The 12,971-nt window shown below is 71.8% G+C and overlaps 1 protein-coding gene across 1 annotated transcript; it reads right to left on the bottom strand.

Annotated features, from left to right (window-relative positions):
* Positions 1-8,297: 8,297 nt before the first annotated feature.
* Positions 8,298-11,019, bottom strand: NEUROD2 (neuronal differentiation 2). Its single transcript, XM_013202290.3, has 2 exons — positions 10,672-11,019; positions 8,298-9,417 (listed from the first exon to the last, which is right to left on the bottom strand). Exon 2 carries the CDS (start codon positions 9,410-9,412, stop codon positions 8,342-8,344), a length of 1,071 nt encoding a protein of 356 aa, XP_013057744.2. The 5' UTR covers positions 9,413-9,417; positions 10,672-11,019; the 3' UTR covers positions 8,298-8,341.
* Between the last annotated feature and the right edge of the window lie 1,952 nt (positions 11,020-12,971).

The following is a 12,971-nucleotide window of genomic DNA, read 5'->3' as shown; positions in this document are numbered from 1 at the left end:
GCAGGAGCCACCAGAAGCCACCGTGGTGCAGGGGCTGTCCCCGTGCCCCCAGCGCTGGGGGGGCCGGGCCCCGCTGCGGCCCCTCCCTGGGCACCGGGACCCCCGGGTGCCGCAGCACCCATGGGACGGGGGCGCCGGGGGTGGCTCCCGCGGGGCGCCAGCGTCCCCAGCAGCGCGTCCGCACCCCTGGGTGCCCCCGGGGACCCTCCTGGCCCCAGGGACGGGGACAGCTCCTGGCCAATCCCCATCCGGGACTCATTCCTCCATCCAATCCACTGTCAGGACTCGTGCTGCTGACCAATCGCAGCCGGCCCCGCCCGCTGCCCCGCCCACCCCCGCTATATAAGCCGGGTGCTCCCCGGGGTGCTCCAGGTCCCGCTGGGTGCTGCTGGTGGCTGGATGGGGACGCGCGGTGGCAGGGGGCGTCTTGGCCGGGCTTTGTCCCACACCAGCTCCGCGTTCCCTGGGGGGAACCCAGGGGGGGACCCCCGCTCGCCCTGGGGACCCGTGGAGCAATGGGGAAACTGAGGCACGGCTCACCTGCAGGGCCAGGGAGCAAGGCCACCCCCGCCGTGTGGTCCCCGAGACCTTCCCTTTGTCCCCCTGGGCATCCCCCGATGCTCACCCAGGGCCCGGCCTAAAAAATAACCCCAAGAGGGACACGGGGGGCGCGGGGGGACCTGGGGGGCCGCGGCCACGGGGTGAAGGTCGGGTGAAGGGCGCCGGCGGCACGCGGAGGGGCGGTCGCGGAGCCGGCGGGGCGGGGGATAATGCGGCGAGACGTGCCAGCTGTATCCGGAGAAAGGCAAATAATTCAGCAGCACCAACCGGAGAGGAACCAGCCCTCGGAGCCACGTGCCAAAATACCAGCAGTAAAGTAGTTAAATTAATCCAGCGCGCGAGCGAGGGAGCCTGCGAGAGCCGGCTTGGGCCCCAATCCAAAGGAGTTAATGTCCCACAGTATGATCGATTAGTTGTCAGATGTGATTTCAAACCAATACAAGATGAATAGCATAATTTTCCTTCTCTCATTTTAGACAGAATTAAGAATCCATTAGCTAACACAAATTTTTGGCAACTTTAATAAAAAGCTCCAATATACATTTGTAGCAAACGCTCCCCCGAGGTCCCCGCCGGGATGCAGCCGGCCTCCCTCCCTCCCGCCCGGCTCCGCGCGTGGCGCTGCCGCTGGGGGGGCTCGGCCTCGACCCCCGGCCTCCGCCGCCAGGAGGATGCCAACGGCACGAGGCCGATGCCCATGGTGGGGAGGGGTCTTCCCTTGGCGGTGGGTTGGGGCGCCCCGGCCGGACCCCAGCCCGGCGAGGCCACGGTGCCACGCGTGTGATGAGCTGGGGAGGGTCTCGGCGGCGGGGGCTTTGTGCCGGGGCGGCCGCGCAGGGACTCGTCAAGGACAAACCGCGCACAAGCTGCTGCTGCCCGCGTGCCCGCAGGCGCGGGGCCGCCGTGCCAGCCCAGCCGTGGCCATTACGGCTGCGCGCGCCAGCTGCGGCCGCACGATCCCGCGTCCCCGGGGAGGCTGGGGGGGCCGGGCACCGTGCCACCGCCGGGGCTGCCACCGCCGCCACCGCCCTCCCCGCCACGTCCCCGGCGGTGCCAGGCGCGGGGGCTCCGGGGTCGGGCGGGCGGTGGGGAGAGGGGATTCGGGAGCTGTGGGTGAGGAAGAGGGCACCCCAAAGGAGCAGCCGCGGGGGGCTCCCCGAGGTTTGGGGTGAGCCAGAACAAGCTGGGGAGGGGGCCTCATCCTGCCCCATACCCATTCTCTCTCCCCAAGCATCCCCAAACCATCCAGTGATGGAGCTGATGCAGAGCTTGCCATGGGCGATTCAAGGGTGCCCCGGCCTCACCGCTTGGCCCTGCGAGCATGGAGGAGTGCAGGGCTTGGGAAGGGTGATCCCACGGAGCACCCATGGGTGCTGGGGTCCTGGCACCACGCAGCCCCTGCTGCCAGGGGCTTGGGGCCGTGCGGGAGCCCAAGGGCAGAGCTCGGCCGCGGGCACCCCTCCTCCTGCCCTCGCTGCTGGATCTCCGGATTTTAGGCACCAAATGGGGTTGAATTAGGATTATTATCACAGCTGTTCTAAATGTAATTAGTTTTGCTCTGAACTTGTTTGCTTTGCCGGGATTACGGCACAATCCAGCCGATCCGCCCGGCGCTAACTTGAGAAAGGCTTTAATTACTCTAATAAAGAGGATGCCGGGTTAATTTGATGATTCCAAAGGTGTGTTTTTCAATTACATTTAACAAAAAGATTTATAGTCGGGTAAAATTTAATTAGGAGCGTGCGGGAGGGCCAGGCCAGCCGGGAGGCCGCTCACCGCGGGGCAGCGGCGCGGGGGCTGCGGGACCTCGGCCCAGCCCTGGCACTGCCACCGTGCCCCACGCAGCCACCGGGGTCTCTCCGGGCCACCGCGGCCATCTGTCCTGCCCCGCTTCCAGGCCCTCTCTGCCCAACCCAAGGACGGGAGCGGGTCAGGGCTTTGTAGCGGTGCTGCAGAGCCCCCCCTGGTGCTGCGCCCCCCAGCCCCGTGGCCCAGGTGGGTGTTTGGGGGTGGCGGGGCCCCTCCGTCGCCGCTCCGGGTGCGCGGAGGCATCAAGCGGAGCTGCTGTCTCCTCGCTGTCAGGATCCGATCAAAGCAGATGGGATCCAGCTGTGAGCACCAGCATGAGGAACAGGCTGCCCGAGCCGGCGGGAGGAGAGGGGACGGAGCCGAAGGGGGCCCGGGGGGGGGGGCCGGGCGCTGCTGCCGCCCGCCGCAGACCTCGGGCGAGCCCGGCCGCGGCGGAGCTGCCAAGAGAAATGGGCAGATTATGGGAGGGACGCAGGCCAAGGCAGGGCTGCGATGCAGCCGCCGTAAATCAGCTTTTAAGTAGCAACAAAATGGACATTTCCCATATGAGATGTGCCACCGCCTGCCACGGGGAGGGGGGCGAGGGCAGCGAGCCGGGGGGGCGGGCCTGGCCCCGGGGTGCGGGGACGGGGATGGGGATGGGGACAGGGATGGGGATGGGGATGGGGAGAGGGTGGCACACACAGTTGGGCATCCAGAGGTGCCAAGGGGATGGGGCTGGAGCCCAGGATGGGGGTCCCAGAAAAAGGGAAGGGAAGGGAAGGGAAGGGAAGGGAAGGGAAGGGAAGGGAAGGGAAGGGAAGGGAAGGGAAGGGAAGGGAAGGGGGAAGGGAAGGGGGAAGGGAAGGGGGAAGGGAAGGGGGAAGGGAAGGGAAGGGAAGGGAAGGGAAGGGAAGGGAAGGGGGAAGGGAAGGGAAGGGAAGGGAAGGGAAGGGGGAAGGGAAGGGAAGGGAAGGGGGAAGGGAAGGGAAGGGAAGGGAAGGGAAGGGAAGGGAAGGGAAGGGAAGGGAAGGGAAGGGAAGGGAAGGGGGAAGGGAAGGGAAGGGAAGGGAAGGGAAGGGAAGGGGGAAGGGAAGGGAAGGGAAGGAAGGATCCCCGCGGCTGTGCGAGGCTCCCGCCGTGCAGCGGGGTCCCGCAGCGAGGGCCCGGCTGCTATGGGGGGCTCAGGTGGGCGCCACCTGCTCCCCGCCGCTCCCGGCCAGGGCTGGCCCCGCGCCCGCTGGCTCCGGCCTCCCCCGCGGCCCCCGCCGGGGCTGTGCCCCCTCTGCCCCCCCGGGCCTGGGGAGGGCTCCGCAGAGGGGTGCTCCCCCCCCCCGCCCCCGGCTGCTCCCCCGTCCCCGGGGGTCCCCTCCCCGCCCACCCCCGTGCCCGTCCCCACGGGGCGTGGGGAGCTCCCCACGGGCACCACCGCGAGTGGGGGCGGCCCCGGGGGCCGGCCGGGGGTCACCCCACGGGGGGAGAGGCCCCGGGCCGAGCCGAGCCGAGCCGGGCCGGGCCGGGCCGGGCCGGGCTGTGCCGCGGGGGCTGCCAGGCTGCGCAGCATTCCGGAGAACCAGGCATTTGCTCGGCGGGGCCGTGCCAGCAGGCGTTGGCAGGTTTGGAGCTTCGCAGCGATTCCAGGCACAGATGTCCTTGTTTTAACTCCTCTGCGATGAATCCTGGCAGGCCGGCCTGGGGGAGGGGGCGGCTCGGCAGCCCCCCGGTACACCGGGGCCCGCTGCCAGCCCCGGCCCGCCCCGACCCCCCCCCCCCCCCCCACCACCACCACCCCGGGCAGCCCCGGCCCCGGCGGCCGCTCCCGAGCAGACGAAGCCCCCGCAGCCCCCGCAGCCCCCGCAGCCCCCGCGGCCCCCGCGTCCCCCGCAGCCCCCTCCCGGCCCCGGGGGGGGGTCTCGGCCCGGCCGGGCTGGCCCGGTGGCGGCGTCGGGCCGGGCTCCGCAGCGCGGCGGGCTCCCAGCGCCGGCAGCATCCGTTTTTTATGGTATCTGCAATTTTGGCAGAAATCTGTCTTTAATTTAGCTGTCCATATAAAAATCCGCACTGTATAATAATGAACAGATGCCATGAAATTTAAACTGAAGCAATGACTCCTCCTCCCCCCCCCCGGCTGGCACTCGCCGGTGGCAGCGGCGACCCGGAGCTGGCGCTCGCCCCGCGCCCCCCCGCCCCCCCCCCCGCGCTCCGCGGGGCCGGGCCGGGCTCGGGGCACCGGGGGCGCCGGGAACGCCCGACCTGGAGGGGCCCAGGGGCTGGGGGGGCAAAGGGGGGGCAGAAATCGCCCCCCCGGTCTCGCCCTGCCCGGCTGAGCCCGGCCGAAATGCGCCCGTTGGATGCTCGCGGTGGCCCCGGTCCCGCGGGGTGCGGGTCCCCGGTACCCCCCCGGTACCCCCCGACCCCAAATGGCCCCGATCCCGCGGTCACACGAAATTGTGCCAGATCCCAGCGGGGGCTGCGGGGGCAACTCCCGGCCTCCCGGCTCCCTCCGGTGGGAACGGGAGCGGAGCACCGAGAGCGGGCAGGCCGGGCACCGGGGCGGGGAACCGGGGCGGGGAACCGGGGCCGGGCACCGGTTCCTCGCACCTCGGCCGTACACCGGAGCCTCGCACCGTGGCCGTGCACCGGAGCCGTGCAGCGGAGCCTCGCACCGGAGCCTCGCACCGGAGCTCTCCTCGGAGCCGTGCCCGGCGGCGGGGCCGCATTGCGGGGCCGCTCCGTGCCCGAGCAGCGCCCGCAGCACCGCGCCTCGGCGGGGCCGCCCGGGCTCTGGGGAGCCAAAATCACGGGAATTAAAAAGAAACCGCGGCCCCAAACGGAGGCGGTAAAGCCCGGCCCCGCCGTGCAGCCCGGGGACACCGGGCCCTTCCCCGCCGGGCCCTTCCCGGAGCCCCGGGGGCGAGCAGATGCCGGACCCCCCCCTCCTCCCGCAGCCCCCCCGGGGGTCCCGCCGCCTGCCCCCCCCTCCCCTTTCCGGTGCTCTCCCGCATTTCGCCGCCGCATCTCCGGGCCCCGGTGCCGGTGCCGGCCCCAAACGCCGGCTCCTCGCCCCCTTGGCGGCCCCGCCGCAGCCGCCGCCCGCCCGGCCCGGCCGCCCGGAGCCCCCCCGGCCCCGCACCCCCCGCCCCGGGGCTTTTCCCGCAGAGAAACCGTTCCCGTCCCGGGGCCGGGCGGCGGCCGTCGGAAGAGGATCCGCTCCCCCGCGGGCACCGGCGAGGGCCGGGGCCGGGGTCGGCGGGGCTTTGGGAGGGCTCGGGGGGGGCCCCGCGCACCTCGTGGGGACCCCGCTCCCCCGGCCTGGCCCGGTTCGTCGGGGCAGGGCCGGAGCCGCTTCCCGTCGGGCCGCTTCCAGCCCCGGCCGGGGCCGTCCCTGCCCGCGGCCCCGATCACGGCGGATTTTCCCCCAAATCCGCGGGGCCGCAGGGGCACGGAGCACGCTGCCCCCACTCGAGTTTTCCCCCGTAGCGGCTTCCCCGAGGGAAGCCGAGGGCTCCGTCCCCGCACTCCCGGTGCCGGTGCCCGGTGCCTGCAGCCCGCGGGCCCGGGGGGACCGGCGCCGTGTGCCCGGGAGCCCGTTCCGCGTCCCGGGGTCGCGGCCGGCGGGGGATGAGCCCCGGTGGCGGGGACGGCGAAGGCACCGGCGGCGGTTGGCCGGGGCAGGCGGCTGGGCACGGCGCCCGCTCAGCACCGCCGCGGCGGACAGCTCCGCGCCGCGCACCGGCACCGGGCACCGGGCACACCGGGCACCGGGCACCGGGCATCGGGCACCGGGTACCGGGTACCAGGCACCGGGCACTGGGCATCGGGTACCGGGTACCGGGCACCGCGCACCGCGCACCGGGCTCCGTGCCGAGGCTCCGAGCCGACCGAGCACCGGGGCGGCCACAAAGGACCCGGCCTGGCCACCGCCACCGGGCACCGCGCCGGGGCCACCGGCACCGCGGATCGATGCCAGCCGCGGGCAGCGGACCGAGGCCGGCCCAGAGCCGCCGTCCCCGAGGGAGCGGAGCGGTGCCACCGCCCGGGCTGCCCGCCGCGGCTCGCCGGTGGCCGCGGGGCCGGGACCGAGCCGGGTCCGCGGCTCCGGTTCCCGGTGCCTTTATTGGCGTGGGGGGGACACCGCCTCCGCGGTCCCGGGGGGGACACCCGTGGGGCAGAGCCGCGTTATATCAGCGCCGCCCCACCGCGGGCCGCGCACTCTGGCACGGCGGAGCGGCGAAGCGGTCCCGGGGCCGGTCCCGGGGTCCGGCGCGGGGCGGGGGTCGTTCCGCCCCCCCCCTCTGCCCCCCGTTATCCCCCCCCCCTCCGTGCCCCGGGGCGGGCGGGTCGGAAGGAAAGCGGCGAAGGCGGCGGAGTCAACATTGAATATTTATTAATCGCCGTCGAAGGACGCTCGGTAATTACAGGTTCGCCTCGCATCGCACCGGCCGCGGCTCGTCACGGCCGAGAAGTCCTGGCGGGGGCCGCCGCCGCGGGGCTGCAAGCGTCCAGCGGGCCGGGGGGGCCCGGGGGGGGCCGATGCATGCAGTGGTGGTGCCGGGACCCCGGCCCGGAGCCCCCGCGCCGCCCCCGCCGCCAAGCAGTGTCCGCGGCGGCGGGGAGCGGGGGGCGCGGAGCGGGCGCGGTCCCGGCGCGGGGGGGGCTCTTGCATATCGTTGGCCATAAATATTTATTAATCGAAATGAAACGGAACAGAAACACGAAAGCACTTCTGGTGTCGGACAGGCGGGTCCCCTTTGCTACAACTGTTTTTTTGTTTTGTTTTGTTTTTTTTTCTTGGTTTTGTTTTTTTTTTTCTGTTTTTGTGTTTTGTTTTTTTTTTGCAAAACTTTTTGTTTGTTTGTTTTCGTTTTTAAAACATTTCTCAGAAATCCTCCTCCTTCTCCCTGGTCTCTAAAAATGCTGGTTTCTCTAAGGTGGTGCGGGCAGGTTCAAAAATAGCGTTATCTCCGGTTTCCGGCGTCTCCCGACCGAAGGAATGCATCACACCGGGGCGAAGACGAAGGGGCCGGCTCGGGACCGGGAGCCGCGGGGGCCGGGGCGCCGCCAGCCCCGCCGGAGCCCCGCCAGCCCCGGCCGCTCCCGCTTGCATAGCTGCGGGCTGCCCTGCCGTGCCCGGCCCCGGCTCCGCCAGCTCGGGAAAACCGGGGCGGCTCTGCAATTTTTTTTTTTTTTTTTTTTTTCCTATTTTTTCTTTTTTTTTTTTTTTTGTTTTTCCGTTTCAAGTTTTTTAAAACAGGTAAAAAACGTCCTGACACACGCGCTGCGAGAGGAGCTCCGGGCACCGGGGCCGGGAGCGGGGCCGGGCCGGGCCCCCCCAAAGCAAAGTGCATCTCTGAGCGTCCGCCGGGCCGGGCCTGCTTGCATAGATAGAAATATTGGGGTCTCCGTTTCGCCTCTTTATTGCTTCGGAAAGTTTCGCTCCGCGCCGCAGCGCGCTCTCCTCTCGCTCCCACGGGCCGGGGCAGCGGGTGTCCAATGCTCGGGGGGGCTCACGGCGGCGGAGGGGAGAAACGGCCCAAAACCGTACGGGGCGGGGCGGGGGGGGGGGTGTTGGGGGGCGAGAAATAAAAACGAATTAAAAAGCAAACGACGCGGCCCGACCCAGCGCCCCGGGCCGGGCTGCGGGCGCGCCTCCGCCGCTGCCGGGGGGGCCTTGGGCAGCGCTCGGCGCCCCCCCCCCTCGCGGGATAAATAATAATAATAATTTTTTTTAAAAAAAAAAAAAAAAGGAGAAATCCTCCAAAAAAAAGCACTTTGTCCCCACGGGGCTCGGGGACCCGCCGCCGGGGCCGGGTCCCCATATTGCACCAAAGCCCACGGCGGAGCCCCGGGGGCCGGTCCGCGGGGCCGCCGCGGCCCCCCCGGCCGGGGCTGCGGGGGGGGGGGGGGGGGGGAGAGGGAAGGAGGAGGAGGAGGAGGGCGGGCACGGGGAGGGGGCGGCGGCGGGGCCGGGGTGTGTGTGTGTGGGGGGGGGTCAGTTGTGGAAGAAGGCGTTGAGCTCCTCGTACATGGGGCCCCGCTCGTGCGGGAGGTGCATGTCGTAGGGGAAGATGTTCTCGGAGTGCACCCCCCCGCGCATCCCCGCCGAGCCGAAGACCAGGTTGTGGCCGGCGGGGCGGGAGCCGGGCAGCGCCGAGTAGTGCATAGAGTAGTGGTAGCTTTTCTCGTGGTCGGGGGAAGAGTCTTGCTTGAGGGAGAAGTTGCCGTTAATGCACAGGGGGGGGCTGAGCCCGCCGTCGTACTCCGAGCTGTTGTAGTCGGGGGACGCGTTGCCGTAGAGGCTCTCGTAGGCGGAGGCGCAGTAGCTGTGTGTCCTCAGCCCGTGCGAGCCGGGCCCCGCGGGCGGCGGGCACTGCGCCGCGGCCAGCCGCGAGCAGGGGTAGGGGTAGGGGTGCACGGCGAAGGAGGCGTTGGGGCCGTGGTAGCGGCCCCCCTCCTGGCCCTGCTCCGTCAGGAAGTTGCGGGAGTTGAGCTGCAGGCAGCCGGCCACCAGGTTGGTGGTGGGCTGCGAGAGCCCCTTGCACAGAGTCTGCACGTAGGACACCAGGTCGGGCCGCTTGCCCGAGCGCAGGATCTCGGAGAGGGCCCAGATGTAGTTCTTGGCCAGGCGCAGGGTCTCGATCTTGGACAGCTTCTGGGTCTTGGAGTAGCAGGGCACCACCTTGCGCAGGTTGTCCAGGGCCGCGTTCAGGTCGTGCATGCGGTTCCGCTCGCGGGCGTTCGCCTTCTGCCGCCGCAGCTTGGAGCGCTCCAGCCGCGCCTTGGTCATCTTGCGCTTCTTGGGGCCGCGCTTCTTGGGCCGGTCGCCCTCGGCCTCCTCCAGGCCTTCCTCCTCCTCCTCCTCCTCCTCCTCGTCCCCGCCTAGCTCCCCTTCCTCCTTGCTCTCCCCCAGCGAGCCCTCGGGCGGCTCCTCGGGGAGGGCGCAGCCCTTACCCTTCCGCTCCTCCTTGTCGCTGCGGGCATCCTCCTCGCACTCCTCGGCCCAGCTGGAGAATTTCTGAACTTCGGGGATGAGGCTGGGCTCGCTGAAAAGTCGCGTCAACATGATGGCTGCAGCGGGGGCAAAGAGCGCCGTTACCGCGGCCGAACCGGCCCCGCCGCCCCCGCCCCGCCGGGGCTCGCCGCCGGCCTCCGGGGAAGGAGGAGGTTGGGGGGGGGGGGGGCGCGGGCGGAGCCGCCGTTCCCCGGCTCCGGGAGCGGCCCCGGGGAGGCGAAAACGAATGCGCGGAGGGGCCGCCCCCCGCCGCCCCCCGCCCGGGCTGCCCGGCACCGGGGGCACCGGGGCACCCTCGGGGCGGGGCGCCGCGCCCCGGGTCCGTCCCCCCCCCCCTCTCCCCGGTTCCTTCCCCCCGCCGCCGCCCCGCTCCCCCGGCGGCCGCCGCGCCCCCTCCCCGCGCCCCCCGCCCCGGCGCCCCCCGGCCCGGAGCCCCCGCGGGCCGGCCCCGGGGCCGCGGCCCCTCTTCGACGCCTCCAACTTTTCCCCGCCGCCGCAGCCGAAACGGCTCCGGCCACGGCTCCGCCGCCGCCGTCCCGGGGCCGGGCAGCCCGACCGCGGCCGTGCCCCCCACCCCCGCGCCCCCCACCCCCGTTCCCGGCCGCCCCCCACCCCCCGGCCGGGGCAGCTCCTGCCGGGCCCCCCCCCGAGCCCCGCCGCCCCGGAGCCCCCCCCCGGGCCGCCGGCGGAGCGCGGCCCGCAAACCGCGGCGGCAGCGAACGGCGGCGCGGCGGGGGGCGGCGGGGGCGGCCGTGCCCGGGGCCCCCCCCTCCGCGGTGGGGGGCGCGGGGGGGGGGCGCGGGCGGCGGAGCCCGCGGGGTCGCCCCCGGGGCCGGGCGGCGCGGCGGGGCCGGGGCGGGGGGCGCCGCCCGGGGCGGGGGCCGGGGGCGCCGCGGGGGAGCGGGGGGGCGGCTCCGGCGGGCAGGGGCCCCCGGGGGCGGCGGCGCCGCGGCTCCGCGCCGATTTCGTTGATGCGGGGCGGCCGCCGCTGCCCGCTCCGTCCCGGCGGGACCGCGCCGCCCCGGGAGCCCCGGGCGCGGCCACCGCGGGGGGGGGGGGGGGAGGGGGGCGGCGGGGTGTGGGGGGAAATGCCCCTGCCCCCCCCCCCCCACCTCCAGGGGGTGTCGGGGGGAAAAATCCACCTGCGGGGCCGGCGGGGACCGGGGGAAGCGAGGGATGGGGGAGAACGAAAGAAGGGGGAAAAAAAGGGCGAGACGTGGCGGAGAAACAAAATCAACATGGAAGTTGCCTTTTCTCCATTCAAGTTTCCTCCGCTGCCCTCCCAGCCCTCCACTTCTTACATAACTCACCTTCGGCGCTGACTGGAGGAATTCTTATTTCATTGTTCCCAGCATCTTCTGGGACCAGGACGCGGCTCCTTGAGGTGCTCCAGCCTCCTGCAGTCCTCTATCCAAAAGGAGGCGAGAGTGGCATCTCTACCCAGCAAAGGGGGTACCAGCTCTGCTGCCAGTGCCATATGGTTGGCACGTCATGCGCGAGAGCTATCACATGAGAGCTAATGATTGACATGCGCTTGCATTCAGGGAGATTTGTCTCTCTGGGGAAGGAGGACTCGCCATCTGTCACTCTGTACTCAAAAAAAAAAAAAAAAAAAAAAAAAAAAACCCTTCCAAATCTACAGATCTGCCTACACGCCGCAAAATGGGACCTGGGCGAGATGCAGGCGATAGCAGGGCTGGGGCTGAACAATGGAGCGAGCGGGCAGGGCGGCGGGGAGCCGGGCACCCTGCTCGGCCTGCACGTGCCGGGGGTGGCCGGGGGTGCCGGGGCGAGGGGGGGACGCCACGGGGACCCTCGCCGCGAGCTGGCATCTGCGGCTCGCTGCAAAACGGCGCGGCGGCTCGCCCGGCTCCTTCCCCACCCGCAGCCGCCAGCCGAGCGGGGCTGGCTGCGGCGCGGGGGCACGGCATGGGCTGGGGGCTGCGGCCGGGCAGGGCCCACGGGAGGTGGCGGCGGTGCCGGTGCCCATTTCGGCCACGCCGGTGTGGGCAGGGGCTGCCCGTGGCGTGGGGAGGGCGGGGGGCTGCAGGGCCGACGGTCCCCACACGTGGTGGCTCCGCCAGTGTCCCCGGCCCCCTCCGACGCCCCCCCGGGCTGCGCACCGGTGCCAGCCTTTCTCTGCAAAGCCACCGGCACGGCCCTGCGCAAAAAACACGTCCAGCCTTTGGCACCCTCCTGAGTGCACGCACACACACGTACATGCACACACACACACACACACACTGGCACATGCATGCACGATCTCCCCAGTGCACGCGGGGCGCACGCCGATCCCTGAGGCCACGCGCGGGTCCCTCGGTGCCGGCGGCCGAGGCCCAGCTGTGCCGCGGTGCCGCGGTGCCGCCCATGAGGCCTTTGTCTGCCGTGTGCCTCCTTGCCCGCTGCAGCACCACACACCCTCCGGCAGCACCCTGGCACCCCCAGCACCTCCCGGCACCCCTGGGAGCTGCCGGCACCCGGCCCCATTGTGCTGGCCCCGCCGCATGCGCCAGCCAAAAATGGCTGCTGCGTTTCCCTTGGGTTTGCAACTTGGCGCAGGTGATGTCAGGGGAGAGCCCAGGGACCTGTGCTGGCGCCTGCCCCGCTCCGGCCCCACACGGCAGCAGAGCGGCCCCGGGCCCATCCCAGTGCTGGTGAGGGCTGGGTGCCCCCGGCAGGGCCTGGGGGTGGTGCCCCCCTGACATGTCCCCAGGGGTCGTGTGTCCCCTCCAGGCTGAGGACAGCCCTGTCCTGGCCGTGCACCGTGCACCGTGCACAGGCTGTGAATGCCCACGCCCCCCCATGGGACCAGACCCCCCCTGGCTCAGTCACGGGGGCACCCCTGGGTGCATGGTGTCTCTGGGCCCCCCCGCTCCCCCTGCAGCCACCGCTGCCCCTGGGGCCCTCACAAATTCCCGGCCACCACGGCTCCACCCTGGGTCCCCTCTATCCCCGTGAGCCCCCAGCCCTGTGCCCGGCTCAAGGGACACAGATGGCAGCCCTGCACGCAGGCCCGTGTCCCCAAACAGGCCTGGTGACACCGGGCACGCGCCGTGGGGACACGCTGGGGACGCGGTGGCCCGGCGGTGGCCGGGGCTGCTGCCTGCACGCAGACAAAGGGCTCGCCGTGCCCGGCCGCGGGGTCTGTGCCAGCGGCCGCGTCTCCCACCGCCCCGGTGCAGGTGACGGGGCTGGCACGTGACAGGGGGACCTCCACCGGCAGCGGGGGGGGGGGGGGTGTGGGGGGGGGACAGCTCGCACGCTGTCACTCACGGCTGCGGCCAAGCAGATGGCACCTGGGCTGGCGCCGGCCTGCGGGGAGGCAGGGCCCAGCCGTGCCGGTGCCGGTGTCGGTGCCACATCCTCCTGCGGTGCCCGGCAGGGCACCCGCTGGGATGAAGGCTCCCGGCGCATCGCAGCGGGGCTCCAGCTCCCTCGCTCGCCGCCACCTCCATTTTTCAGGCGTCGCTGGGTGGGCAGCGCCGTGGCCCAGGGGATGCGCAGGGCTCCGGGGCTGCCCGAGGCCAAGCGGACGCCCGGGGGTCAGCGAGCGCAGCCACCCCGGCCCGTGAGGGGCTGGGGTAGGGGCAGGAGGAGCCGGCGTGGCCCG

The sequence above is a fragment of the Anser cygnoides genome, chromosome 22 (genome assembly GCF_040182565.1).
Source record: "Anser cygnoides isolate HZ-2024a breed goose chromosome 22, Taihu_goose_T2T_genome, whole genome shotgun sequence".
Taxonomy (NCBI): Eukaryota; Metazoa; Chordata; class Aves; order Anseriformes; family Anatidae; genus Anser; species Anser cygnoides.
This window is presented reverse-complemented; position numbering and strand designations above follow the sequence as displayed.

Excerpts from the sequence above, each read along its gene's own strand:
- NEUROD2 (XM_013202290.3), bottom strand. The coding sequence starts at position 9,412 with ATGTTGACGCGACTTTTCAGCGAGCCCAGCCTCATCCCCGAAGTTCAG.